The 27,984-nt window shown below is 49.5% G+C and overlaps 1 protein-coding gene across 2 annotated transcripts in view; it reads right to left on the reverse strand.

The window, feature by feature from the left end:
- SLC4A5 (solute carrier family 4 member 5) overlaps positions 1-27,984 on the reverse strand; it is a 125,202-nt gene that overhangs the window by 17,327 nt on the left and 79,891 nt on the right. For both annotated transcript variants that reach the window (XM_086327665.1, XM_086327666.1), the window contains 15 exons: positions 27,340-27,435; positions 24,912-24,967; positions 20,294-20,451; positions 19,770-19,857; positions 18,784-18,938; positions 18,245-18,433; positions 16,410-16,584; positions 14,002-14,135; positions 12,942-13,213; positions 8,511-8,569; positions 7,459-7,659; positions 4,907-5,020; positions 3,219-3,380; positions 2,241-2,419; positions 903-975 (listed from right to left, as the gene is read on the reverse strand). In XM_086327665.1, the coding sequence (XP_086183791.1) occupies positions 903-975; positions 2,241-2,419; positions 3,219-3,380; positions 4,907-5,020; positions 7,459-7,659; positions 8,511-8,569; positions 12,942-13,213; positions 14,002-14,135; positions 16,410-16,584; positions 18,245-18,433; positions 18,784-18,938; positions 19,770-19,857; positions 20,294-20,451; positions 24,912-24,967; positions 27,340-27,435 (2,111 nt within the window). The remainder of the gene's footprint in view (positions 1-902; positions 976-2,240; positions 2,420-3,218; positions 3,381-4,906; positions 5,021-7,458; positions 7,660-8,510; positions 8,570-12,941; positions 13,214-14,001; positions 14,136-16,409; positions 16,585-18,244; positions 18,434-18,783; positions 18,939-19,769; positions 19,858-20,293; positions 20,452-24,911; positions 24,968-27,339; positions 27,436-27,984) is intronic.

Genomic DNA, 27,984 nt, shown 5'->3' on the forward strand with positions numbered 1-27,984 from the left:
TAATCTGTTTCCTGCAAAATGGAAACATCCCTTAAAAAAATTATTCAATACTGTTTGGTTGTGTTCAGCACCAATTCTCAAGCCAGAAATTTTTCCCATCATAAATCAATTAACATCATGGTTCATTAGTCTTTTTTTTTTTTTTTCACAAGCTCACCCCTGAATGAGCCATTCTGGGAGATATATGCTCCAAATATATTCCTCATCGTTATCACCTCTTCCAGCTGATCTAAAGGGACTATTTGAAGCTATAGTAGGAGGAAAAAGTCACTTATGTGCCCAAGACATGCAAGACAGAGGAGCAGAAAACAGGCCCCAAGAGCAGTGACAGAAGCCTCCCCTGTAAGTTTAAACTTCAGAAAACATGTGAACGAGGAGGCCAACAACCGCAAATTGGAAAAAGCCAACTTAAGAAGCTACTGATTTAAGCAAGGATGGAATTTGGCAAGGGTGGAAATGTCCTCCAGAAAGGTGAGGGTGGACCCTGGGAGGGGTAAGAAAGAGCAATGAGGATGGCCTGGTGCTGACAGTAAAAGTGAAGTGGCTCAGTTGTGTCTGACTCTTGGGACCCCATGGATTGGGGCCTACCGGGCTCCTCTGTCCATGGAATTTTCCAGGCAAGAGTACTGGAGTGAGGTGCCATTGCCTTCTCTAGGGGATCTTCCTGACCTAGGGATTGAACCCAGGTCTCCCACATTGTAGGCAGACGCTTTACCATCTGAGCCACCAGAGAAGTCCAGGGAACAGAGATGTAAAGGATACAATATTACAGAAAACAGTAGTGATGACGGGATATCTTTGGCCTATTAGGGGCCATGTGGAGAGCCTGTTCCGCACTCTGAAGCATCAGGCCAGTGCCTTCGCAGATGGACAGGGCCCTCGCAGAGGGTGCGGAGCCTCACCTGCAGGATAGGAGCCAGGAAGACAGAGATCCCTGTCAGGATGAAGACGATGGTGCCAGTCACTCTCTGTTCCCTGGCAGAGAAGAGCACATGGTCAGGGTGGGCTGGGAGGCGCTCTGTGACATTCCAGCCTTCTGTGGGCACTTGAAGGCTGTGTCCAAGGCCCTGGGCTCTGCCTTGCTCTCCCATTCCAGAGAGTAAACCAGTGACCTGAGGACAAGCTGCCCAGCACATGGGTAGAAGGTGAATCTGACTGAGGTGAGGGCATTTGTAGGGTTCTTCAGGAGGCTGTTCAGGGGGTGCTTGAGCCAGATCGACTTGGCTTTAATCCTGGCTCTGCCACTTACGAGCCATGTGGCATCAGTCAAGGTCCTAAACGTCTTCAGCATCAGGAGAATGTACTTCATGGCGCCCACCTGAGGGGTTGCTGTGCGGATGAAGTGGGAGATGAAGTGCTCATTATCCCTGCCTATCAACTGTAATAGGACCTCACGTCTGTGGGACATGACTGATGAGGATGTAGGGGAAGGGGGCCAGGCTGCTGGCAGAGCAGGTACGGGGGCTGCAGGGCAGGTGTGTTTTCTGGAGTGCTCAGACGCAGGCACAAGCCTGGAGGGAGCTTGGGGCTCTGTGGCAGACTGCTCAGGCCCAGACATCTGGGGCTTGGGGATCCAGGAGAGGACGCTGCCCTGACCCCAGGAACCTCGCTCGGGACCTGCTGGGTGGCCCAGGTATTCTCAAGCCATGGGCAGAAGTTCTTAGGACAGCCATGTATGAGAACATCAGTGTCTGATGTGGGCTCACCCCAGAGCTCCTAAGGGGTGGAAGACGCACTTCCCTGCCTGAAACAGGTCAAGGACCTGACTTGGGCATGAGCGGAGGGGCAAGGGAAGGAACATAAGTGACAGGCCATGGGCCAGAGCCCAGGGGTAGAAGTGGTCCTGGAAAGGCTTTCTGGAGGAATGAGATTGAGCGCGACGTGAACCCTGATTTGGGGGGTTTGAGGGATGGCATGGCAGGGAATCTTAAAGAGGGGACAAAAATCAGGTCAGAAGATGCTCTGTGGGAACCCTTGAGTGGCCTATATAGGCAAGAAGGAGACTCTGTGACGGGGCTGGTGTGCATGCTGGGAATCTGTTAAAAAGATGCTACAACAGCTGAAGTTTTGTCTTCCTCTTCCCTCCCTTCAGAGCTATCACTCCTATCCCTGTGGCTCTGGATTGTTAGAGAAGGGGCCCTATTCACCCAAATACCTCGATGGTAAAAAGCCCCTTCCCCACCCCCCAGACTGACCCCAACTCCGGCTCAGGTGGTCCCCAGGCCCTGACCTTCACCTACCTGACCCCCAGGAACTGGGGCTGCTCCCCAGGGGCGCTGGTCTCTGTCTCCATCTTGAGGCTGTCGATGTGGGCAATGGAGATGACCGTGGCAGCCACGTACCAGGGGAGCCCCATGAAGGAGCAGAGAGCCATGAGGGTGCCCACCCAGAACAGGTCCAGATGGTAGCCAGCCGCCTTCTGCAGAGGCAGTGGGAGGGAGGAAGCTGTCTAGGGAGCCTGCTCCCAGCCACCTGTTGGGTGGGGTGGGAGAGACAGAACTCTCCCAAAGCAGCCATTTTGCAGAAGAGGTTTTGAGGGCTCTCCTCAGCCTTCTAGATAGCACTCTGGAAGGACTGCCGCCCTAAGGTGGTCAGGCCTTACCACCCCCAGAGTTTGGTGAACCAGGGAACTGATGCAGGTCAGGGAGGAGAGGTGTTCAGGCTCGGAGAGGCCCTGGGTTTGGGTCCTTGGGAAGCAGGGCCTTCTACCCAGCAAAGCAATATCTCTACAATTCCCTAATGAGAAGCCCCAAATGGGGCACGTCTAGCCCAGGCCTAGAGTGGTCCAGATTGGGATGGGGGAGAGGATAGCTGGAGTCTCCTCAGACCCAGAGGCAGGGAGAGGAGCTGGAGGGGCCAGGAAGGCGAAGAATGCTCCTCTGTCTATGGTTCTGGATCAAAATCCCCTTGTTAGCATCTGTTCAGACTTCCGAGTTCAATGTCGGGAGACAGAGTTGGGAAAGTCACTTTGGGATAAGCGAGAAGCGCATGCCCAGGGGCCCAACCTGGGTTTGGTCCTGGCCCTTTTGGCTTTATCCACATCTGGAGGTCACATTCCCCCTGCCCCCCTCCCCCCATCCCCCCAGAACTCCAGTCTCCTGCCCTCATACTTGCTTCACAAATGGCCCAACATTTCGCAAGAAGCAACACCTCCCTCCTTCATCCCTTCTGACTCTATGGGAAGAGGCTGTGCCCCTGCCTCCTAGCACCAGGCTTACCCTCAGCTTGTTCTCCTTCCGGTTGACTATGACGGCAGTGATCTGCTGGTCCATGAAGATCAGGATGGTCACCAGTAGGGCGGGCAGGATGCTCGCTAGGTACACCCACCACGGGTTCTTCCCAAAGGGGGCCACGAACCAGCCTCGGTCAGGCCGTGTGGGCTGAACAGAGCAAAGGAGAGGGCCCTTTCCTCTCTCCCTTGTCCTGGAGCACTTGTTGTCTGGCCCACTGTCCCAGACCTCTGCTATTCCCACACCTGGAGTACTTTTCAAGTATATTCTTTCTCCTTAAAGCATTAGGCACCTGCAACTTTAAAGAGATCCAGGAGGCACAGGGGTCTTGGGAAGGATGTGGTGTCTACAGAACAAAGGAGATGATTTGTTGCAGCTGCCCTGGGCTTGTTTGGGAAACAGGGTGGTGGAGAGTCAGAGGAAGTTGGGAGAGAGTTTGTGGTCACTAATTGCAAAATATGCTAACAAGAAATGGGAATGAGGCCTAAAAGCAAGAAAAAAGAAAATGAGAGGCCCAGTGCCTGGCACTTTCTGCCTCTCCTCTGAGTCATCTGTCTGGGGAGTGTTATAGTGTTGTCTGTAAAACACCAGACATTAATTCAGACTTGCATATTGAGAATAAGGCATTATCTGTGCAGGAGCTGGGCTGAAGTTTATACTCTGCTTATTTAAGAGAAAGAAGTACTTTAAATTTCAAGGCCAACATGAGTTTTTAGGAGATGTTAAAGCTGAAATAATGTTGCAAAAGTCAAGCCCTCAAAAGTAGGGAGGGTCAGTTCTAGAACCTCTACCTCCCAGTTCAGTTTAGGTGGACGGTGCTCCTTGTGAGGGAGCAGGGCTCAAGCAAAGCTACAAGCAAATAGCACCAACTCTGGACTAATGGCTCAGTCAGTAAAGGATTCGCCTATAGCACAGGAGACCCAGGTTCAATCCCTGGGTTGTGAAGATCCCCTGGAGAAGGAAATGCCAACCCACTCCAGTATTCTTGCCTGGAAAATCCCATGGACAGAGGAGCCTGGTGGGCTGCAGTTCATGGGGTCACAAGAATTGGACACCACTTAGCAAGTAAACCACCACTACTAATGGGAAATTTATTAAACTTACGCAGGCCCTGGAAGCTCCTGGAGGACTTGTTAAAATGCAGAGTGCTGAACGCCACCCCCAGATTTCCAGAGCACACTCTGAGGATCATTGGTTTGTGTTTGTTTTGCTCACCTTGCAAGATCTCATTTCCCTGACCAGGAACTGATCCTGGGCCATGGTGTGACAGCCCAGCATCCCAACCACTAAGCTACCAGGGAACTCTCGAGGATCACTGTTTTAAAGGACCATTTTCAACAGATCCCAAGTGGCTCATCTTACAGACTACCATGAGTGAAGGAATTGTAGACCCATAAGTGGAAATCAAGGGGCCTCAGCTGGACGGGAGCGTGGATTCCAGCACCTTCCCTTTATCCTGTGGCTACACAGCAGAAATTCATCATGGATCTATCTGCAAGCCACCACCTCAAAGGACTGCCCCCAGGAGGCTGTGTAGTGAAAGTGTGAAGCATATACAGAGAACCAATGTGGTCTCTTGGCTGAGTACATTAAAAACTTGATCAGCATAGAGGGGAGGAGATCTGCAGCTGGGGGGCAGGCAGAAAAAATGCCCAGAGCAGGGTTCCAGAGCAAACCTTAATTTCGCTGGGCACCAGCAGCTTGGGGGTTGCCAAGCCAAAACAGGCATCAATTCCACAGAAGAGCAGGATGGAGAAGATGATGGAAAAGTCAGCTATTAGGGCGCGAACCTGCAAAAGAGAGATGAGCACGTCAGAGAAGCTCCTGCCCACTCCGGGCAGATATCATCCTCTAGCAGCAAAGAGGAGAACTGCTGAGAGCCTGAGCTCCAGAGTCAGAACACCCATCTTCAGCTGTCTCAGAGAGGGCCAGTTGTTCTCTAAGCTGGATGAACTTGGTGACACTCCCACCCATTGCTTTTTTGTCTCCAACACCTGGTTTTCCAAAACCTTTGTGTTTTTACCAATCTGACAGCTGTGAAATGGCTATGCTCTTACTCTTCTCTGCAACACTGAATTTCAAGAGGCAATATGGTGGTTTGTAAGTAATTTGACAGCGGAAAAGGTGGTGGTTTTTTTAAAAGTCTTCATTGAGTTTGTTACAATACTGCTTCTATTTTATGTTTTGGTTTTTTGGCCACAAGGCATGTGGGATCTTAGCTCCAACCAAGAATCGAACTTGCACCCCCTGCAGTGGAAGGCAAAGTCTTAACCACTGGTTCACCAGGGAAGTCCCAGGACTTTGATTTAATGCATTTGTGTTGCAAGTACACTACTTTTCACTCAAGTTGTATTTTGTAAAGGCCACATAAAAGACTCTTTAGGAAGAGTAAATAGGTTAAAAAAAAAAAAAGAAGAACCTAAGAATAAATCTAATAAAAAATGTGCAAGACCTCAAGATCAAAACTTATAAAACACTATGAAGAGGAAAAAACACCTTAATAAATGGCAAGGCATACCACATTCATGGGAGCTTCCCTGGTAGCTCAGCTGGTAAAGAATTGCCTGCAGTGCAGGAGACCTGGGTTCGACCCCTGGGTTGGGAAGATTCCCTGGAGGAGGGCATGGCAACCCACTTCAGTATTCTTGCCTGGAGACTCCCATGGGCAGAGGAGCCTGGCAGACTATAGTCCATGGGGTCGCAAAGAGTCAGACACGATTGAGTGACTAAGCACAGCACAGCATACCATATTCATGGATCAGAAGACTCAGAATTTCTCCTCAAGTTGACATTTAGAGTCAACATAATTCTATCAAAATTCCAACAAGTTTTTATTTTGGTGAAATTTAAGATTCTACAATTTATGCGGAAATGCAAAAGGCCAAGGCATTATTGGAAAAAAAGGACAAGGAGGGAAAGTTTGGTCTGTAAGATATACATATGTATTAATCAGTCTTATAAATGAAGACTGATATTGACATAAAATAAATCAGTGAAACAGAATAGAAAGCTTAGAAACAGATCCCATCACATATGAACATTTGATATATAGCCAGGGACACACTGCTTCCCTTGTGGTTCAGCTGGTAAAGAATCCTGTAATGCAGGAGACCTGGGTTCCATCCCTAGGTTGGGGAGATCCCCTGGAGAAGGGAAAGGCTACCCATTCCAGTATTCTGGCCTGGAGAATTCCATGGACTACAGTCCATGGGGTTGCAAAGAGCTGGACATGACTGAGCGACTTTCACTTTCAAGGGAAGCACTGCAGAGCAGTGGGGAAGGGATAGCCTCTTTAAAAAAAAAAAAGTGCTTGAGCGATTGGCTATCAAAATAAAACCACTCTCTCACGCTTAACATCAGAAGCAATCCCGGAAAATTACGGATTTAACATGAAAGGAAAAACAATGAAGCTTTTAGAAGATAACAGAATATTTCCTATCCAATATTTTCTTTGAGGAAAAATTTGATATATTTGATTACAGTGAAGCTAAGAATCTCCATTAATCAAAATATACCATTAAGGGACTTCCCTGGTGGTCCTGTGGTTGGGAGTCTGCCTGTCAATGCAGAGGACACGGGAAGATCCGACATGCCGCCAGAGCAACTAAACCCATGCTCCGTGATAAGAGCAGCCACCACAATGAGAAGCCTGTGCACCACAGCTAGGGAGTAGCCCCTGCTCACTGCAACTAGAGAAAGCCCCTGTGCAGCAATGAAGACCCAGCGCAGCCAAAAAAAGAAAGGAGATACCATTAGCAAAGTAGCAAAGCCAGGCGTAGAGCAGGAGAAGATATATGATCACAAACAAGTTTCTATCCAGACTGTATAACAAGTTGCAAATTGGAAAGAGAAAGACAATCCGGTTGAACATATGCAAGAAATTGAAACAGCCTCTTACAAGAAGAAAGTCAATGGTCTTACAGCCAATAAACACATGAAAAGATTTTCAACTTATTAGTCGCTGGGGAAATAAAATGAAGAAAACCACAATATGCTACTAGGCTAAAGAAAAAAGTCTGGTAATATCGAGTGTTGTCATGGAGATTTGACAACAAAGGAACCCAGTTCTCTCTGACTACAAAGTCTGTGCTCTTAACGAAAAAACCCTCAGTGAGCAAGAGCTGATGTGGACCCATCACCTGGACCAGAACCCTCTCAGGGATTCAGCAGAGGCTGCCACGTGAACTGTCTGACTAGAGGCCCCCTTCTAATTGCAGGGTGAAGTTACCTTCGTGGGGAAATAGCGGCTGAATTTGAACTTCTTCAGGGTCAGGGTCATGGAGTACGTCCCGAAGAAAAGGATGAAGGACATGAGGGCCAGGTCTGGGATGAACTGGCAGGAGTCCCCAAGTAGGCGCCCACCATAGTTCAAACACTCCTTTTTGCTCAGCAGGGACCAGTCCAGCGCTGTGAGGTTAAGGGGGTTGTACTTGGAGACCAAGACAGGAGAGAAAGAGTCAGGCCCTTCCTGGCAGGTCAGCTGTGTCCCCCCACCTGCAGCTTCCAGGCAGCCCACACAGCCCTCCCATGCTGGCGGGGGGCCCAGCTCTCCTGCCCCATGATGGTGCCCAGCAACAGTTATGCTTTTGGGGACAGGCTATTTCAAGGAACGACAAGGAGGAAGCTCCCTGGGAAGGTCAGAAGCTGACACATGCTTCTTCATTGTGTTCTAGGAGGTACTGCTGTGTTAGGAGGAAAAGTGCAGGTCTGGCTCCCATCCCAGTCAGTCAACCGTGGGTCCTGTCCACACCACCCTCCTGGAGTGTCTCACATGTATCCTCCCTTTCCTTCCTCTTCGAACGCCCTTTCACATACTGGGGCTCACACCCCACCCTTGTCAGACCTCTGCGAGGCTAGTCACTTAAGTCACTTGACCTTTGGTGTCCCAGATGCTTAAAATCCAGGGCACACAAAACAATTACATATGTGTATATAATATACATTCCTATACATATTCATATATATGTGTTCCTAAGTATGTACGTGTACATACATTTATATACATGTCTCTAAGTATAATAAAAGGAGAGTAATTTATTTAAAAATTTATATTTTGAAAAGTTAATGTGCAAATATTCAAGAACCCACATAATGAACGACACAGATGCTTGCCACTAGCCATTATCTATGCTTGTATTAAGAGACGTGTGGTAGTTTGATATAACGAAGGTCCCCAATGAATCAGGCCACCCTATGTTCACAAGCCTTTGCAATGTGATACCCACAGTTCTCCGACAGACAAAAGCCCTTAAACGTCTGAAATAAGAGGAAAGGACTTACCAGAGAAGTGTTGGTATTTGGTGGCAGCGTGGCTGAAGCATTGAACAGGGTTGTATTCGCTGCGGATGAGCAAAGGGCATGGGGAAGGGTCATCAACTGCGGGGCGGGGAGCTTGCACCCCACCCCGGGCCCCGCCCTTTCACATTTCCTTCCGGTTCCTTAGGGCTAAAGACTGGTTTCACTGTGAGGGTAGCTGCCCCGCCTCACTCTTCTCACTTTGCCTGGGGAGGGACCCTAGGCCACAGTTCTGATAGACTAGCTGCATCAGGGTAGGACAGATCCTGTCTGATCTCAAAGGGCTGGCTTTAAAAACTGCTGCCAAGACAAAACTCTAACACAAGTGGGTAAATAATGTGCCTTATGAAACCCTACCACTCACCTGACCAATGTCTGTGCTCTTAGACTGTAAAAAACATTTTCAAAGAACTTACTCTTTGCCATGCGTTATGCCAAACGCTTAAACACATCATTTGCTAAGTTCCTAAATCCCCAAAAAATCTCCCCATTTTAAGGATGAGGTAACTGAGGCCCAGAGAGGCGAAGTAACCTGCCCTTTGCCCAAGGTCACACAACTCCTACTCGAGGGAGCCACTATCTATCCCAGACAGGCTGGCTGGAGCCGACACACCTCCCAGCTCTAAACAGCGAGCTTCCTTTCCTGCTCTGCTCCCTTTCAAATTACACTTCCCTTCTCTCCTGTGCTCTCCATATGTGTTTTGTTTTGGTTTTTTAGGTCAGCTGGGCCTGCAAGAACTTGTTCGATATCTTTCCTAATCTTCCCCTTAAGTGCTTGCTGAGGAAAATTAAAGCTGGGTCCAGGACCTGAAGGAGAGTCTGGTCCCCAGAGGTGCTTCTCTCAGCCTTCACTCTGGATCCCTTGTCCACGCTCCCATGCCCCAGCCTCAGTGTCCCTGAGTGAGTGGAGCAGAGGAGGGTTCCTTTCAGGGGCCAGGAGATGAGTTGAGAGGAACTATAACCCCTGTCCCTGGGGGATGCAGCCATTTATTAAAAGGCAGCTTCAGAGGGCTGCTTGTTGCCATCTCTCTTGCTCCTGCACTGCACCGGTGAAGGAGCAGGGCCGGAGCCTCCTTGCCTTCCAAATGAAGGCTGACTCAGCTCTTCCTCTGTGGCTGACTTGAGCAGGAAGGAAGGAGGCCCAGCCAGCTGGCTGGCAATGACCTGAAATCCATCATACGCCCCATTTGGCTCCTTCTAGCTCTGGTTAGGAACCCAGAGGGAAGAAGAGGCTATTCTTGAAGCATCCTGCAACCTCCAATAAACTGTCATGGGGTGGATGTGATCAAGGACCCTTTAATGTGGCCCATACTTGGGCATTTGGGGCTGGGAGTGGCTAAGGAATTCAGTCTTGACCCATAGCAGAATATTCTGAGACGTTCTACAAACCCAGAGGTTTGTTACAATTATTCGGAAGAGAAATCGAGGACAGCTGCTGCCTTTTCTCACACAACTGACCAAAAGAACATGATGCACAGTTAACAGCGGAGCAGAGAAGGCAGGCAGCACGGCTGACTCAGGGCTACACGCACAGATGCCACAGGACTCCCAGCTACCACCTGAGCTGGGGAGCGCAGCGCCGTTCAGTGGCCCAAGTTGTCAGACCAGATTTTCCTTTGATGTCTTCTGCTTAGGCTTTATCGTTCTTTGATATTGAGAACAATGTAAGGTTTATTTGAAAGCCACTTGGAGGTGAAGGAAGAACTATAACATGGATAATCCCAGAAAAGGTCCAACTATCAACTAGTTTTAAATTCTAGTGTTTACAAAGTGGTACTCACTTGGGATTGAAAGCAGCCAAGTCAGTGTATGCAGCATCCATAAATAGAATACAAATCAGTTACAATGGAAACAAGATTCAATTAAAAAGAGTGCCCCCAAACAAGCTCTTCCGATAAAGAGTGAGAGTGCCATGGTCAAACTGGGTTTTGCAGTAACACTGGGATTATGGAACTGTTGGAAAATGAGTGGCCCGTGGACTGGGAAAGAAACCATCCTAGTTAGCTCCCTCACTCCAGCCTGCTAAACATCTAGAATCTTCCCTTTCATATTCTCCTAATCAAAACTAGCTCGTCCTGTTTCCTGTTCCTTTCCTTTTCATGAGGAAACTGAAAACCTCATCTCACTAGGGCTAGTTGCTAATAATGATTTGGTTTAATAGAGCTGTGGTTCTCAAACTTAAGCATGAGACTCACCCAGAAGGCTTGTTAATATACAACTGGCTCTACCTACCCCCAGTTTCTGATTCAGCAGGTCTGGGGTGGTGCCTGAGAATCTGCATTCCTAACAAGTTCCCAGATAGTATTGATGATGCTTCTAGGGACCAACTTTGAGAACCAAGGCAATAGCATGACCCAAAAAAATGCAGTGACATTAGGGACCTGGGCCAGGCCAGGCCAGATGCTATTTGGAGTTAGGTGGATTCGATAATGGTTCTCAAATCCTACTTTATATGTCCTTTCAGGCTTACATCCCCTGTTCCTGCTGCTGCTAAATCGCTTCAGTCCTGTCCGACTCTGTGCGACCCCATAGACGGCAGCCCACCAGGCTCCCCTGTCCCTGGGATTCTCCAGGCAAGAACACTGGAGTGGGTCCCCTGTTCCTAGGGAACCCCTATATTTGGTTTCTCCTGTGGATAGATGGTTCCCAGAATGTTCATATGACCTCAGAATTTGGACTATTTCTGAAAGAAATCAATCATGTGTAGTACTAAAAGCCATGTTTGTGGGAACGTGTGTTTAATGCAATGGATCTGTAGTTCAAAGGGTGTGAGCAGAAAATGAAAGCACCCCAGTGGGGCTTGGCCCACAGAGGCAGGATTTACTCTAGGGTATGAGGACAAGAGCCAGCAGGTAGGATCTCCTCAGTCTCCTGGGCAAGCAACATGCCCTGGATCAGGATGAAGGACAGCTTTACCTACTGCTGGATTTTAATGAAATACCTCAAAATTAATGATAGAGAAAAAAAAGAAAAAATTAGATCTAGACATCTTTACAAATTCAGTGCAGTGATAGAGGGTGAGAGTGTACAACCAAAACCACATTCTCTGAGCTCAGAAAACTTTATAAGGCCTAGCCAAAAGTAGAGTGCATGGTAATTGTGCAACAAATATTTTGGCTGACTTATGATCAATTATTTTTAATCAATCATATGTATTAAGGTGCTGAACAACACAGTGTCTACTTATGTGCAATTCCCACCCAATCTGAGTATAGATATGAAAACATCACAAGCATCCCATGAGACCAGCAGCACTGATACCCGTCTTTTACAGCTAAGAAACTGGTGTGACCTTGGGTGTCTCTGGACCTCAGTTTGCTCTGTGAGTCCAGCCTGGTGGTGCTAGGAGATACGTGGATGTCCCTCTAGGCTCTGCTCTATAGCATCCTGGGCACTCTGGGTGCATCCCTCTGAGGGCTCCTAGGGGCGTGATTATGACTATGAAGGAGGCCAGTGGTTCACGGACGGATAGTCCTAACATTACAGATGATGCTTTTTTTGGTCAGAAGGACCTTCACAGGAGTGGCACTGAGTATTATCGGACTGACGTTGGTTGATTTAGCCTCCCACCCAGAGCGGGGATCCTTTCTAAGATATCTTTGGCAGATGGATATCCAGGTAGTGTCCAAGCAGTTTGCTACCACCGAGGGGACCCGTACCTCTCAGGGGGTGGCTCCCACCACTGTAAGTTATACCTTGAATTCAGCCAGCATTTGGCTTCCTGGAGCTTTCGTTCCTCAGCCTTCCTTCTGCATCTTATAGTTACGCAGGGTGAATCTGGCCCCTCTGTGACATGACAGTCCTTCTCTCATACCACTCTAAGATCTGGTTAACCCCAGGTTCTCCAATCATTCTTTAGTGTCATGGTTACCAGGCTCTCCTCACCCTGACTGGCCCTCTGCCCTGGACATGTCACCATCTGCAGGGATGTTCACCCTTCGGCTGTAAACACTGGCAGAGATGTGTCAGGGAGAGCTCACGGCGTCATGAACTCATGTAACTTGGAGGGACTTGAGGTCCCATCAAGTCTACCTCTGGCCTGACGCAGGAACCCCTGAGCAGCACTCCTGACAGATGTAGTCTGCACATCACCCCACGCTGAGGCCAAGCATGCCTTCTTCGTCTCCCGGGGTATCACCGTCACTGCTCCCTCCTAATTATAACCCTGGGCTCTGGGATTTTGACCCTCATTAGAGCTCTTGTCCCCTTGGATTCCTTCCAAAAACTGGTTTAAGCCCCTGGACTTGCTCCCTTGGGACAGAAAGCCCCTGGCTGAACTGCCCCTCCCAAGCTGCCTCACTCTCCTGCATTTGAGTAGAGAAATGGGGCAGAAGGGGTCTGGATGTTGTGGGGGGAGTGGGTGGGGGGAGTGGGTGGTGGGTGAGGGCCCAGGGCACCTCTGGGGTTACCGGTCACCTGTGTCAGGGGCGACGCATTCGCATTTGTAGGTGGTGATGGAGTCAGGCTTAAAGTTCATGTTGATGGGGTAGTACTTGAAGGTACCAATCATCTTCTTGATGGCATCATAGATGAAGATGAAGCTGATGAGGGTGGAGAAACCCTCCTCAGTGAAGCGGGTGATATACTTGATGACAAAGCTGGCATCTGTGGCCACCAGGATAAGGCACTGGACGGCCGAGTGCAGGCCAATCCAGAGGCGGAACTCCATGTAGTCCAGGCCATTGCCTCTGGAAGGCAGAGGGAAGCAAAGACCTCCAGCCCAGGCTCTTGGCTGTGCTCAGCTCCCCAGACCCACCCTGGGGGGCTCATCTGCTCCTCCTGTGGCACAGATACCCCCCTAGGAACTACAAGAGGACTGGGATTGTGGGCAGGTCCTGGGTGGGGTTGTCTGGTCTGTGAGAATTCTGGGGCAAGGATCTCATGGGGTGGCAAAAAGGTGCTCACACACTTCCATTCTGAAACATTTGGTAACAAACAGCCAGAGTGAATGAAAACAGGGAATTTCAGAATGACCAAGCTGGAGCAGAAATGGGCTTACAAATGGGCTCAGGTTGTAGATGCAGCAACTGAACCCAGAGCTGCCTGAGTCAGGGTATAGCCTTCCAACCTCCAGCCTGAAACATTTTATACACTGTATTGGCTTTCAAGTCATAATTGCTCACTCTGCTAGTGGTGTGAATGCTCTCTTCTTGTCTTGCCTGGATTTCTCCCTATGCGCTTTGCTAATATGCACTAAAATGGCTTTAAGGCAGGTAGCGGAGGGGAGTCAGGATGGACCGCCTCACGGTGCCTCCTACAGGTAACAGTTTTGGTACCTTCTCACTCCGTCAACCCCCCCACCCCCTGGATTATAACCACTGGGGGAGACGGGGTGAGAGCCCTGGGCTGGAGGTCTTCGCTTCCCTCTGCCTTCCAGAGGCAATGGGGCTCGGGGCTCCCCCCTACCCTAACCCCCGCATAACTGCTGCAGTGAGGAGCAATCGGCAGGAGGCGGGGAGGTGGGAAGGGCACCTACTTGCTGAAGTCGAAGAGGAGCTTCTCAAAGATGAGGATGGGTCCCGTGCTGCTGAGTATGATGAGAGGCTGTCCCGAGAAGAGGCAGAACAAGGAGCCAGCCATGGCAGTGCCCAGGAAACTCTCCATCACTCCCTGGGGGCACGAGGACTGTGAGGCTCAATAGAAGCATGAGAAGGGGCCTCTCCAACAAGCTAGAACCCAGTTATCTTGGCAAGAGCTCAGGCCACAGCACTTGTCCTTTGTCCTAGGTCCTCTCCTCCTCAAATTCTGCTCCCCATCTCCGACTCCGCAACCTCCCACAGTTACCAGCGTCACTCTCCCTAATTCTAGGCCCATATGACTTCCTTTTGGCACTCTAGGGCCTCAAATGGAGAAGGAAATGGCAACCCACTCCAGTATTCTTGCCTGGAGAATCCCAGGGACAGAGGAGCCAGATGGGCTGCCATCTATGGGGTCATACAGAGTCGGACTTGACTGAAGCGACTTAGCAGCAGCAGCAGGGCCTCAAAAACAGGGCTGCCAATGGTTGTGCTTGTACCCCATGCCCGTTTTACTTCCAGAGGACACCCCACTCATCTACCCAGTCATTTTTTCATTCAAAGATCTAGTAGGTGCTTTTAGAGATCAGATCATTCATTCATTCAAAATCCATTAAGGGCCAACTATGCATCAGGCATTGTGCTACGGATTGAGGACCCATTAGCAAACAAGTAAATACATCTTCATTCTAGTGGGAGATACAGACAAGTAACTAGGCAATTTCCATATAGAAGTTTCTCAACTTCAGCACTACTTACATTTCAGGCTAGATCATTCTTTGTTGTGGGAGGAGCTGCCCTGTGCATTGTAGGATGCTCATTAGCATCACAGTAGCACCTCACCTCCCAGTTATAATACCTCAAATTGTCTCTAGATGTTACCCAATGTCTCCTAGGGGTCAAAATCATCTCTTATTAAGAACCACTGCCAAGGAATGTGATAAGCTGGGATAAGATAAGGGTGTCACGGGAGCACACAGTAGGAGTGAAGGGTGGTCAGGAAAGCCTCCCAAGAGGTAGATAGACTGAAGCTGAGACCCCAAAATTGAGCCGAGAATAGACCAGCAGCATAGGGTAAGTGGAGTGATGAGAAAGAGTGTGGTCTGGGAAAAGGGAACAGAGTGTACAGAGGCTGGAGCTGAAAGGGAGCCTGGCTTTGAAAAACTGAAAGATGATCGGGATTGATGGAAAACAATGCAGATGAGTGAGGACAGAAATCTGAGAAGGGGAATAACTGGGAGATGGGCTTTGGAAGGAATGATGCTAAAGCTGAAACTCCAGTACTTTGGCCACCTCATGTGAAGAGTTGACTCATTGGAAAAGACTCTGATTCTGGGAGGGATTGGGGGCAGGAGGAGAAGGGGACGACAGAGGATGAGATGGCTGGATGGCATCCCTGACTCGATGGACGTGAGTCTGAGTGAACTCCGGGAGTTGGTGATGGACAGGGAGGCCTGGCGTGCTGCGATTCGTGGGGTCGCAAAGAGTCGGACACGACTGAGTGACTGATCTGATCTGGGGCTTGAGAGGCAAGCAGGACCACATCATGAGGCCTACTGGGGAATCCCGGATTCATGAGTCAAGGATGATGTGTGAATATCTGGGTCAACCATGGTCTTGCTCATTGGCTGGGGTAGCATCAGGTCTGGAGGGAAGACAATAGATGCAATGTTGGCCCTGTGAGTTGGGGAATCCCAAGGGGCAGCGATATGGACATGCCCAGGAGGCAGTTGGATATTGAACCTGCTTCTCAGGAGAGTGGTGTGGGCTGGAGATCTGCACTCATTTCAGTTTATCTAGGAAAATGGGTGTTCACCTTGGTGCTCTGAGCTTTCCAGTGGTGCTATCCTGAAGGCCCCCATTAAGAAGGCCTTTGTCTGGGTCTCAGGCTAGTGTCGCTGTTGAACTGTTTTCCCCAGGGAGACCTGTCTTATTGTCATGATAGACATTTCTAAAAATATCTTAACTGCAAGCTAAGAATTTAAGGTTAGGTTTTTTAAAAAGTACAGGAAGAAGGTCACAATTAGCAACTCAATTAATTGTGATGATTAAATCCATTCAAGCATCGGTAGGAAAAATATCAAATACCAAAGCAGATGATTTCCCCTTAAACATTTGATCTATTTATATCATCTTTAAATTTGGTCTTTAGTAATATGATTTAGCTTTAGATTTTTGAATTATGTCAGCTTGCTATTATTATTATTTTTTTTGAAGTGTAAAGGATTGCAAAAAGTGATGAACTGACCCTGAATGGTAGATGGAATCCTTACCTTGGTTCTGGGATTATGGCTTGTAGCTCCTTACCACCACCTTGTGGCAACGGATTTTTCTGAGATTTGCACTCACGTCTCCAATTTACACACACCTGATAATTGTCAGTGGCATCTCCCAGAAGCCCACCAAAGGTGATCGCGTTGGTGATGCAGCCGAGGTAGATGAACAGGATGGCAGAGATGGACTGAATGTGGAAGCCATCGTAGAAGTCACTGGGGAACCAGGGCAGCTTCCTCTTGACATCAAGACACAGGCCACCGAAGAACCTGCTCAAGACAGGCCCAGGGATTGCTTTCTCACCACAAACACCAGTGTAGGGGCAGAGCTATTCCCAGGAGCCTGCAGGGCTTGTGGCAAGGAAGGGAACTTGACTAGGGATGGATGGAGGAAGGGATCTTTTCACTAGAACATTTCACATCAGGGAAGAATTCTCTCCTTAGACCCACTATCTCCACTGGGAAGGGTGGTCACAGACAGCCCGAGCGGGAGAAGGAAGGCCTTATGGGATCATGTCTTGGGGGCAGACCTAACATTCTACAGGGAATGAAAATCCTGGGGTCCAATGATGGCTATCTTCCTCGTGTCCCTAATTATCTGCAGGATTTCGGTGCTTGGTAAACGTGTGTCCAGCGTTAGGAGATGGAGAGATCCTGGTTTATAGCAGATTCATCAAGGGCAGATCCTAAACGTTACAACTGTTTTATTTACTTTGTGGAACAAACAAGTGGGAAATTTAAGGTTTGGGGAGAGTGTTTACTGGGGACGCTGTCCTCCAAAGCTCCGAACACAGTGAGCAGGGTTTAGCATACAGCAGGGTTTAGCATACAGTAGAACCTTGGTTCTACTGACATTTTAGACTGGATAATCCTTTGTTAATGGCGGGCGGGGTGGGGGGGCAGTACTGTGCATCAGAGGACATTGAGCAGCATCCTTGGTCTCTATCTGCTGGATAACAGTATCGTCTCCCCTCCAATTGGGACAAACAAAAAATGTCTCTGAAAATTGCCAAATGTCCCCTGGGTAAGGATCAGGGTAGGGAGTGGGTAAACCTGGGAAACACTGGCTGGCAGATAGCCAAAGGCATATAAAGCATGACTCCCTTCTCAAAGTCATAGCTTTGCAGGACTGATTCTGTCCTTTCCTAAATTCAGATCAACCGAAGTTATTCTAAAAGCTTGCAAAGAAACCCAAACAAGCCAGGAAAATCTATTGTTTTCTTTTAAAACAAGTTTTTTGACTAGGTAACAAGGTTAAAAAATGCAAAAGGTACTGTTATGGACTGAATTGTGTCCCCCAAAAAGATGTATCAAAATTCTAACCTCTAGATGTGACCTCATTTGGAAGCAGAGTCTTTGCACATGAAATCAAGTTAAGATGAAGTCATTAGGCAGACCCTAATCCAATATGACTGGTATCTTCACAAGAAAAGGAAAATGCCATATGAAGACAGAAACACAGGCAGAGCATCATGCAAGGACACAGGCAGGATGCATGGCAAGCAGCAGCAATGACCGCTGGCCGCCGCCAGAAGCTAGCGACAGTCAGGGAAGGAGTCCGCCCAGAATCTCAGAGGCAGCCTGGCCCTGCTGGCACCTTGATTTGGAACTTCTAGACTCTAGAACTTCGAGAGAATCAATTTCTATTGTTTAAGCCACCTAGTCTGTGATATGTGTTTCCGCAGCCCTAGAAAATGAATACAGTTAACAGAGGTTGTGCTAAGAAAAGTCTGGGTTCCTTCACTTTATGCGCACTTCCCCTTTTCCTGTCTTGTCCCGGAGGAGCTTTGCAGGCGGGGGAGGAAAAGCGTGCAGCACTCAGATACCCCAAGGCCTGGAGTGGGTGCTGGAGACTGAGGAGGAGAAGATTCCTAAAAGGAGCAGAGAAATCTAGGACAGCTGGAGTGGCCGGCAGGCCTGGAGCGGGCACCTTCCTGTCCAGATCAGCTCTTCCCCGATTTCATGCGCTGTTGGCATCTCTCCATCAGCCGCGCCGCTCCCTCCGCCGGCCCCGCCGCCGCCTCCGCCGCCTGCAGCGCCGCCTCCAGCAGCCCCGCCGCCGCCTCCCGCCACGGAGCCGTTCATCTGGCCTAATTCAGTCAGGGAGAACACAGACTTCCTGGAAGGAGAAGGGGGACAGGGGGCAGTAGGGCTCCCAGTCCTGCGAAGAGCTCAGCACCCCCAGGACTGGCCTCATCAGGCTTAACCTCTTGAGCTACAATCATCAAATATCTTCAAATACGGAGAAAAATACATAAAAGGATCCAGCAATATCCCCTCACAGGTCACCCGGGTTTTATAGATGCACACATTCAGCATATTTGCTTCTGATTTTTTTTTTTAGAGAAATAAAAAAAAGCATAAACCCATGTATGTTGACGTCTTTTTTTCAAACCCAAATAAGAAAGGAACAGACTGAAAGCTCCCTCTGGACCGCTTCCCCGCTTGCCACCGCTCATTCACACACACCTCTTGTCAGCAGAAGGCACCTTCTTGGGTGGCTCAATTCGGATATTCGGATCCCATTCTCCCGGGGGAAGCACGATGACCTCGTCCAGAAACTCATCGATCCCCGCGATCAGATCCTCTCGATTCCGGGCCTTGTAGGCCACATCGCTGAAGAGCTGGCAGGGAGAGAGGTGTAGGAAGAGAGAGGACTGCTGCCTTGCTGCCGTCCCCATCTCATCCACCTCCTTGGGGCACACTGCATATACTTTCAAAGAAAGATGCCTTCTGGGCCTGAAAACCAGGTCTCTGTATTCCAGTCATCTGACCTGGGTTGAGTTACCTTCCTGCTCTGTTTCCCACAGAGCAAGCTCATCAGAAAACCTGTGGACAGCCCAATCAAAGGAGCTCAGGCATTTCGACTGCTTTACGTCCCAGCCCTTCATCTTTGGAGGGTCAGGCTGCATCATTCCACACTGTCCCAGCATGTTCTTTCTGACTTTACAGATCTGATTTGGTTGTGCTCGTTTCTAAACTCCCCTAGCCTCCCCATCACAGATGGTCAACTCTCAACTGTGCCTACAGGCTCTGGCTCCTCTCTTTGGTGTCACCTTCTGCTCTTGAAACTCTTCCACTGAGCCTATATCAAACCACTCCCATCCAGCTCTCCATCTCTGAGCTGTGGCCCTGGTTCCCTTTGCCTGGAATGCCTGCCTCCTAAGCTTGTGCTCATCCTTAACTGTGAAGCTCCATCGTGTGTGAAGGGCCCCCCGACTGCCTGGGCAGTTGGCATGTGGTTCACTCTCGGGTTGTCAGGCTGTGTCCCCCACTTGATTGGTGCTCCTAAAGGGCAGTAACTATTCCCTCGTTGTCATAATCCTCATACCTGTACAGGGCCTGGCATACAGGAGATGCTCAAATGTGACTGTTGAATAAGTGAATGAATGAAGGCGCAATGTTTGATGCAGGAGCCTTGACATTCAGGAGTACCTGCTTCTCGTGGCACTTACATCATCCACCATGAGGGTTGCAATGGCACGGCCAATTTCATTGTAGGATTTTGCTCTCCCAGAAGGTCCCAGCAGTATGAACAGAAATCTGCAAAGAAGATGGAGGAGGAGGAGAAAAGTGAGAAGGAAAAATAAAACCAGATGGAGAGAAGGATTTTCTGGTCCGAAATAGTATCCATTCTCAACTTTTTAACTGACCATAAACATCTCCCATATTTGCTCCCATGAATCCCATATTTGCTTTGGAGATACATTCTTCTTCACTTCTGCCTAGGCACCCTCACCATGCCCTGGGGTCCCAGAACTCACCCAACAACCCCCTTCCCACCTGTTGGCTACTTCTTGTTTATGATTATTTTAAATAAACTCTATGTACCTCTTCCCCAGTCAGATCTCCCTCCCCAGCCAGTTCCCTAGTTTTCCTTCTTCATTTTAGGGGTGTCTCCAGCAGCACTGCTGGCTGACTGCATGGACAGCCGGCCACCCGAGGATGGGTGTGGTGGGCGGATGTCAACAGCTCTCACCTGGTGGGCACAGGCACCTCGGTCACCCCTCCCAGCATAGCTGACTGGATGAGACGTACGAAAGCGATGAACGGCTGGTCCAGGAAGTCCACCTCGCCCACAAGCACGTTGGAGGCTTCTGAGTCCTTGGGGATCTTCTTCATGAATTTGTTTTTCCGCTGGTCAGTGAGGGGGACATGAGATACCCATGGGTACTCATATGCAGTGGTTTCAGCTCTTACTCAGCTCATTCAGATTACTCTGGAGGCCTAACCTTACAAAATTCTCCCGGAGTTTCTCTAGAGACCGAAGGAAATAACCCAACACTCTCCTGCAGCCTGCAGATGAGGAGACTCAAAGTTGGTTAACCCCAGGGACCAACTAAGCCTTTCATAGACGGGAAGGAGCAGGCAATGACTTGACGCCCCCAGGACATTCCTTGTTCTACTGAAGTATGAGCTGAGGGGTCAGAGAAGAGAGCCAGGCTTGCTGGACAGCGAGTCTCATCCCCCAGCTGCAGCTCAAGCCAATGGGGGTCTTGGCTCATACACTCCATTGCCCAGCCCTCCGTCTTTGCCTTCACCCTAGTGGCTATGGGAGGAACAAGACCATCCTGATGGGCAGAGTGGACAGACTTTGTTTTCTCTCTGCCACCAGCATTCTGGCTGATGGGAATCCCTGTACCTGTGGATCCAAGTCTATGGGAGACTTCGGTGCCCCAAGTCACCCCCAGGGAACCTCCAAGGAAACTCATAGCTTCTGAACCTTTCCAGCTGAGACTATTGAAGTGCCCTCCAGCCAGTCCCTCTGGCTGGTGTCTGTTCAGGGCAGAAAGGTCAAATAGGCAGAGTGAGTGGGGTCTGATGTGAAAGGTGCTGGAGACAACCCCCTGCCCACTCTCTGTGGTTATGACTTCCATTCTATGAATAAGACATTTATTCCTCCCGAGTCCCCTCAGACAAAGAAAACGCCCAGGGGTGGTCACGTACATGCTCTTGTTCATCTTGAACATCTTAGGGTGCATTAGTTCTTCAGATCACTTTCCCTCTAGGTAGCAAGGGGTGGGCGAGGGACAGAGACAGTTTCAGAGAAAGAGGTGGGGAGGGGCATTTGGGTAGCACAGGGCTCGTGGGAGGCCACAGTAGCTGACAAAGGAAGAAAGGGCCCAGGAGGAGCAGGCTGGTGCTTCAGAGAGATCCTTGGGTGCCTCAGTTTTGCTACCCACTCCCCACCTGATGGGAGTTTCTCCTGTGAGCACAGAAGCTTAGTGAAGATAAGTTCCTTTGTCCCTGAAGAGGGGTCAGCTGTAGGCATGGGCATGGCCAACAGGTCTTGCCCCTTTGGGCTCACAGCCATTTCCTGATTTGACTCATGGAGTGCGTGATACAGACTGGGCTGGGGCCCTACCAGCACTCGATGAGGCTCTGTGAGTAAGGGCTACACCCTTATAATCTCTTAAAACCACTCAGAAACGTAAAACTGTCATAACCACCCAGGCAACAACACGAAGGACCCTAATGTAGTAAGAAGAAGCAACAGCAGGTGTTAATGGGAAGGCCAGAATCCCCAGGACTCAAAAGGTCCCTTTGTCCCAAGCTCTGTCAGCTGATTCATAAGCAGGTTCTTCAGGATGGAGGGCTGAGCATGCCAGGGCAGCCACCGTGCCCCTGCCAACTCTACGTACTCGGGCTCCAGGCAGGGAGAAGCTCTAGGGGACTGGAGGAGAGGTCGGTGGTAGGCATGTCCTGGAGAACAAGGTTTTGAAACCACAATGCTCTGGGATAGCCCATGTAGCACACGTGTAACCAGGAGCAGAGAGGAGCAAAATCCGGGCCTGTGGTCCCAGTAAGGAGGCAGGGTGGTAGTACCCCAGCAAGGGACCATGAGAGCGTTCTGGCTGGGTGATGGTCTGGATGTGGGCCTGTCTAACCAGGGTCCTGCTGACCCCACTGCCTAAACCCGGGGGACTCTTGTCCAGCTCTGCCAAGCTGCACACATGTCACTGCACATGGCCACACTGTCTGAATCCATCTCTGCCCACTGGGAACTCACTGGAACTCAGGGCCAACGTGGAGTGGTAAAAAAAAAGATGCACCTGAAGAAACCCACTGTTGTACAAAACTGCTGTCCCCACAACAAGCCAACTGCTGCTACAAACACTGAGAAGCAGCATCCTACAACTGGTTAGGAGAACTGGATGCTGGTGCCTGGTGTTGGGCTCCAGTCCCTCAGTAAAAGGCAGCTCTGCTTGGGGAACGTAGTGGATAGTATTCTTGTCACCACTTAGGCAGTAAAAAGATACGTTGTGAAAAACTTTCACTAGTCAGTGCTTTCTTGTCACGGCTCAACTGTCTGCCCATGACTATAGTAAAGTGGGGTTCTTCTCTAAATAATATTCCAGGGTACTCGTTCCTAAGCCAGTCCCAAACTAAGGGCTCTAGAGTCAGACTGGATCAAATCATGGCCACGCCACCTTTCAGGTGCATGAACTTGGGCATGTTATTTAACTCTTTTATGCTCTCATCTGTAGAGGGAAGATGACACAGTACCCTCATGATGCACAGGAAATGCCCCGCACGGTGTAGTGCATGCAATATGTGGACCTCAAATGTTGGTTGATTTTGTTATTGTTGTTTTGCTATTTTGGCCACCAAAAGGCCATCCAGACACTGACTTCACTGACTTGAGGGAATGCTTTTGTTTTGCCTACTCCCAAACTTGGGGCTGCCTTGAACCCCTGGACGTCACCCGAGCCCTTGAGAAGTTGGTACCAATTTCAGATGCCCTTTCTCATCTTCCTTTCCACTCTTTGCGGGCAGAGGCAAGGGGACCTTGAGACCTTCTGCCCCTGAGGTGTGCGTGTTTGGAACTGAGGGCAGCCTCCTGTGTGCTTCCCTCAGGGGCATAGTCATGGGGATCCCAGGCTGTTTGCAGGCTTCTGACCTTATCAATACGTGAACCATGAACTTCCAGATGTTCCAGCTGGTTTTAGAAAAGGCAGAAGAACCAGAGATCAAATTGCCAACATCCGCTGGATCATCAAAAAAGCAAGAGAGTTCCAGAAAAACATCTATTTCTGCTTTATTGACTATGCCACAGCCTTTGACTGTGTGGATCACAATAAACTGTGGAAAATTCTGAAAGAGATGGGAATACCAGACCACCTGACCTGCCTCCAGAGAAACCTGTATGCAGGTCAGGAAGCAACAGTTAGAACTGGATGTGGAACAACAGACTGGTTCCAAATAGGAAAAGGAGTACGTCAAGGCTGTATATTGTCACCCTGCTTATTTAACTTCTATGCAGAGTACATCATGAGAAACGCTGGGCTGGAAGAAGCACAAGCTGAAATCAAGATTGCCGGGAGAAATCTCAATAACCTCAGATATGCAGATGACACCACCCTTATGGCAGTAAGTGAAGAGGAACTAAAAAGCCTCTTGATGAAAGTGAAAGAGGGAAGTGAAAAAGTTGGCTTAAAGCTCAACATTTAGAAAATGAAGATCATGGCATCCAGTCCCATCACTTCATGGGAAGGGGAAACAGTGGAAACAGTGTCAGACTTTATCTTTTTGGGCTCCAAAATCACTGCAGATGGTGACTGCAGCCATGAAATTAAAAGATGCTTACTCCTTGGAAGGAAAGTTATGACCAACCTAGATAGCATATTCAAAAGCAGAGACATTACTTTGCCAGCAAAGGTCCATCTAGTTAAGGCTATGGTTTTTCCAGTGGTCATGTATGGATGTGAGAGTTGGACTGTGAAGAAGGCTGAGCGCTGAAGAATTGATGCTTTTGAACTGTGGTGTTGGAGAAGACTCTTGAGAGTCCCTTGGACTGCAAGGAGATCCAACCAGTCCATTCTAAAGGAGATCAGTCCTGGGTGTTCCTTGGAAGGAATAATGCTAAAGCTGAAACTCCAGTACTTTGGCTACCTCATTCGAAGAGTTGACTCATTGGAAAAGACTCTGATGCTGGGAGGGATTGGGGGCAGGAGGAGAAGGGGACGACAGAGGATGAGATGGCTGGATGGCATCACCGACTCGATGGACATGAGTTTGAGTGAACTCCGGGAGATGGTGATGGACAGGGAGGCCTGGCGTGCTGCGATTCATGGGGTCGCAAAGAGTCCAACACAACTGAGCAACTGAACTGAACTGACCTTAGCAAGTTTTCAGCCAAGCTGGTGAGAAACAAGAATTGACTTTATCCAGCACCAGCCAAGGAGAAGATACACCATTGTGCAGTCCAGCTGATTCACTATCATTAATGTCTCCATAGGGAGGCCCTACTGCTTCTCTACCCACCCAAGTCCCCACTTCATCATTCAAAGTGCTTGTGGATGGGTCACAGAGGAGGCAAACTCTGTGTGGCAGATTTATTGCCACTTCAATAAATCCCCAGTTAAAGGACAGCTGACACCTCATCTGATCACATTTCTCTGTCCCCAGGGCCTAGTGCACAGCCCAAGTGATGGATTGTCAGTCACTATGGCTGCCCAGAGCCCCACCTGTGTCCTTCCTGGGGACCCGACTTTTTCATAGGACTAGAGTTTTGCCCATAGGGTTCCCCACCCCTAAAACCAAAGACTTCTTCCCACCCTGGCCCTCCACTGCAGCCAAGGGCAGGGGTTTCCTACCTGGTCGGTATTTGGGGTGAGAGAAATATCATTCATGCTTCTGCTCTGGGCGTGACCTAGGAGAAAAGGAAAAGGAGGTCCATCAGGGGAGACGGGTGCTCACAGATCCCTTTCTCTTGGTCTCTACACAGGCTCATCCCATCTTCACAACCAAAGCAAACTCCCCCGTTATCCTGCAGCCCCTCTCAGCTAGCATCCTCTCTCTTTTCTTCCTTTCAATGGCAGCTTTCTCAGAAGAGTTGCTGGACCCCAGGTTCTACTGCTTCCTTCTCACTCCTCAATATGCTACTCCCTGGTCCCAGCCCACTGCCCAGGGATCTGCACAGGCCCTGCAGGTGGGGAGGGACACAGACACCCTACGGGCTGAGGAGCCAGGCGTCACTAAGCTTCGACTCTGTTGGAGAGAGAAGAGCAGTTTCACGTCTGTCTGCCATGACCCATGCGAGTCTTTAAAGAGGGCTGGGGATTTGGGCTGGCAGAGGGGAGGTAGGTGGGGCTCCCCATGGCCGACAGTTCCTTGCTGCATGAAGGCAGGAGAAGGCCAGCTTTCATTTCCCACAAGCAGCCAAATCCAGCGAGCCCCCTCAGGCTTACTGTGGTCTCTGGAGTCCCTGTACTGCCAGACTCTGCTTTCCTTTATTTCCATCCAGGATCCTCTCAGTCTGGGCTTTTCTCAGGGTCTTGCTTTGCACTCAAACCCTTCAGAGCCCTGACCCCCTCCTCCTCGGTCAATCCCATCCATTTCTGTTTCTTCCCCATCCACATTTGTGCCGGGGGTGCCCAGGTTATGTCTCCAGCCCAGATCTCTCCCCTAAGCTCCAGATTTCTCTGAGCAGCCCTGCCTGGCACTTCAGACTCCACACACTAGGAAACAAAACTCATTGTCTTCCATCAAATCACTTCCTCTATGGACACGACTGAAGCGACTTAGCAGCAGCCTAGACCCTACATCACCCAATGCCCTATCCCACATGTTCATGGGCAATCAGAGCAGACCTTGGAGCCAGCTTCAACTCCTCTCTCTTCCTCTTTTCCCACTTCCCACCATTTGCTGAATTCCACCAGCGTCCTTCTCTTTCCATTCTCGCTCTTGCTGCCTGAACACGGCCCTCATCTCTTGCTCCCAGTCATTCAGTCTCTTCTAGCTTATTTCTGATCATGATATGTGCCCGCATCAGACTTCTCAGGAGAACTCATTACCCTCAGAATAAAGGCCAGGACCTTTTACAAGACACATAGGCCCTCTTCACTTTGGACCCTCTTTCCTTTATATCCTACATCCCTGGTGAACGGAATCATTATATTTCCCCGAATATGCGGTGCCCTTCACAGCGCCTTCCCTTCACCTGCTGTTTCCTTTGTTCTAAAGACCATGCTCCTGGAAGACTTCTATTTATTCTCCAAGACTCAGGCAAGTGTCTCTTCCTCTCTGAGCCTTCCCAGGTGCCGTCTTGTGGTGGGGGGTGTGTGTGCACACAAACCTGTAACCACTTATTCATGCCTTTAACCAGGTTCCCACCATGGCAACGTTGGCACAGGGTGACTTCATACACAGTGAATAAATGAGCAGAAGGCTCATGCCAAAGCCATTCACAGCCTCTACTGCCAGCACTGCTCTGCGGAATAACCAAGACCAGGGAGACTAAGCACATCCTGGGGTCACTGAGAACAGACAGAAAAGACCACGGCACAGCCCAGCTGCAGCTGTGGTCACATCGCCACTGCGGTCTCAAAGCATTCCCCTGGCCTGGTCAGTGGCGCAGCCCTGGCCTGTGCTTGTTCGTATCTTGTCATTTTAGTGAAAGTGCTTAAAGGAAAATACTCCTTTGCACTGCTTTTTATTTTCACTTCCCAAATTCCCTCTTTTTTTTTTTTTTGTCTCACGGCTCACCCGTCTGTCCATCCCTGACAAGCTGCCTGACAAAGTCCGGTCTGTGGCTGTGCCCCCCAGGCCCCCGTGGGGGCTGCAGCTCCATCAGTGTTTCACTTCGGGGGCCAAGACTGTCAGGCAGGATGAGAACATTCTCCGACTGTCCTGGAGGAAAAGCTGGGCTCCAAGACAGATCTAGCCTGCTTTAAATTCTGTTTCTAGGAAGACTTCTCACCAAAAACGGGATTAATGATTAGTTTGGTGAAAACAAAGCCATAGATCAAGTTAAGGACGCCCAGCACATGGGACTGGGTATTGATTATGACAGGACTTGATTTAGAGTTGCATTTTTTGGAAAAATCATTTAGAAAATTTTGGTAGTAAGTTAGACTATGAGGGCAGCCCAGGGTTTGGCGTGAATGTTAGATTTCTTCTGACGCCTGAGAATTCTAGACAGACCCTGGTCTTTACCTCCTCTGCTATGAAAGTGTGAAAGTTGACTTCAGAGTCCCAGCCAGAACAAAAGGGCTGCACCGAGCGGAGAAAGAAGAAACTCACACAGACGGCCGTAATTCGCACTTTGCCGCACCCTCAGGTCCTCAGTGGAGTGGTGTAGGCTCGGGCCGGCCTTGGGGCTCCGGGCTGGGCTTCGACCTGGGAGGCACAGAAGGGATTTAACTCCAGCAGACTTGCTACAGTGACGCACATCAGCACAGGCCTTGTTTACAATCACTTCACCTGAATAAAGCTAGGCTACAAGACAGATCTCTTCCCCTTCGAGGAAGAAAGGATGGTTTGGTTGTTTTGGATTTTGTTCTTGTTTTTTTTCAGAATCTTTTGAAGCAAGTGGATAGTGTGAATGTGATTAGAGAAAATACCTGTACTGTTGAAAGTGGGATAGCTACACAATTGATGAAATAGGTATCAGGTGCTGTAGATGACATAGGTTCAAGCCTGATTCCACACCATGCTGATCATTTGACCCGAGGCAAGTAACTTAACCTCTCCAGGCCTCAGCCTAGTGAACCTAGTCCACAACATGCTGATCATTTGACCTGAGGCAAGTAACTTAACCTCTCCATGCCTCAGCCTCCCGCTCTGGGGATGATGAGAACAATAGCTGGTCACGGCCTCGTGTGAGGATGAAGTGAGTTTACACCTAGGGAGCACTCATGCCTGGAGCAGGGTAAGTGCTGCGTATGT

Source organism: Bos grunniens, chromosome 11 (assembly GCF_055505025.1).
Source record: "Bos grunniens cultivar Pamir isolate PY7600 chromosome 11, Bosgru_T2T1.0, whole genome shotgun sequence".
NCBI lineage: Eukaryota > Metazoa > Chordata > Mammalia > Artiodactyla > Bovidae > Bos > Bos grunniens.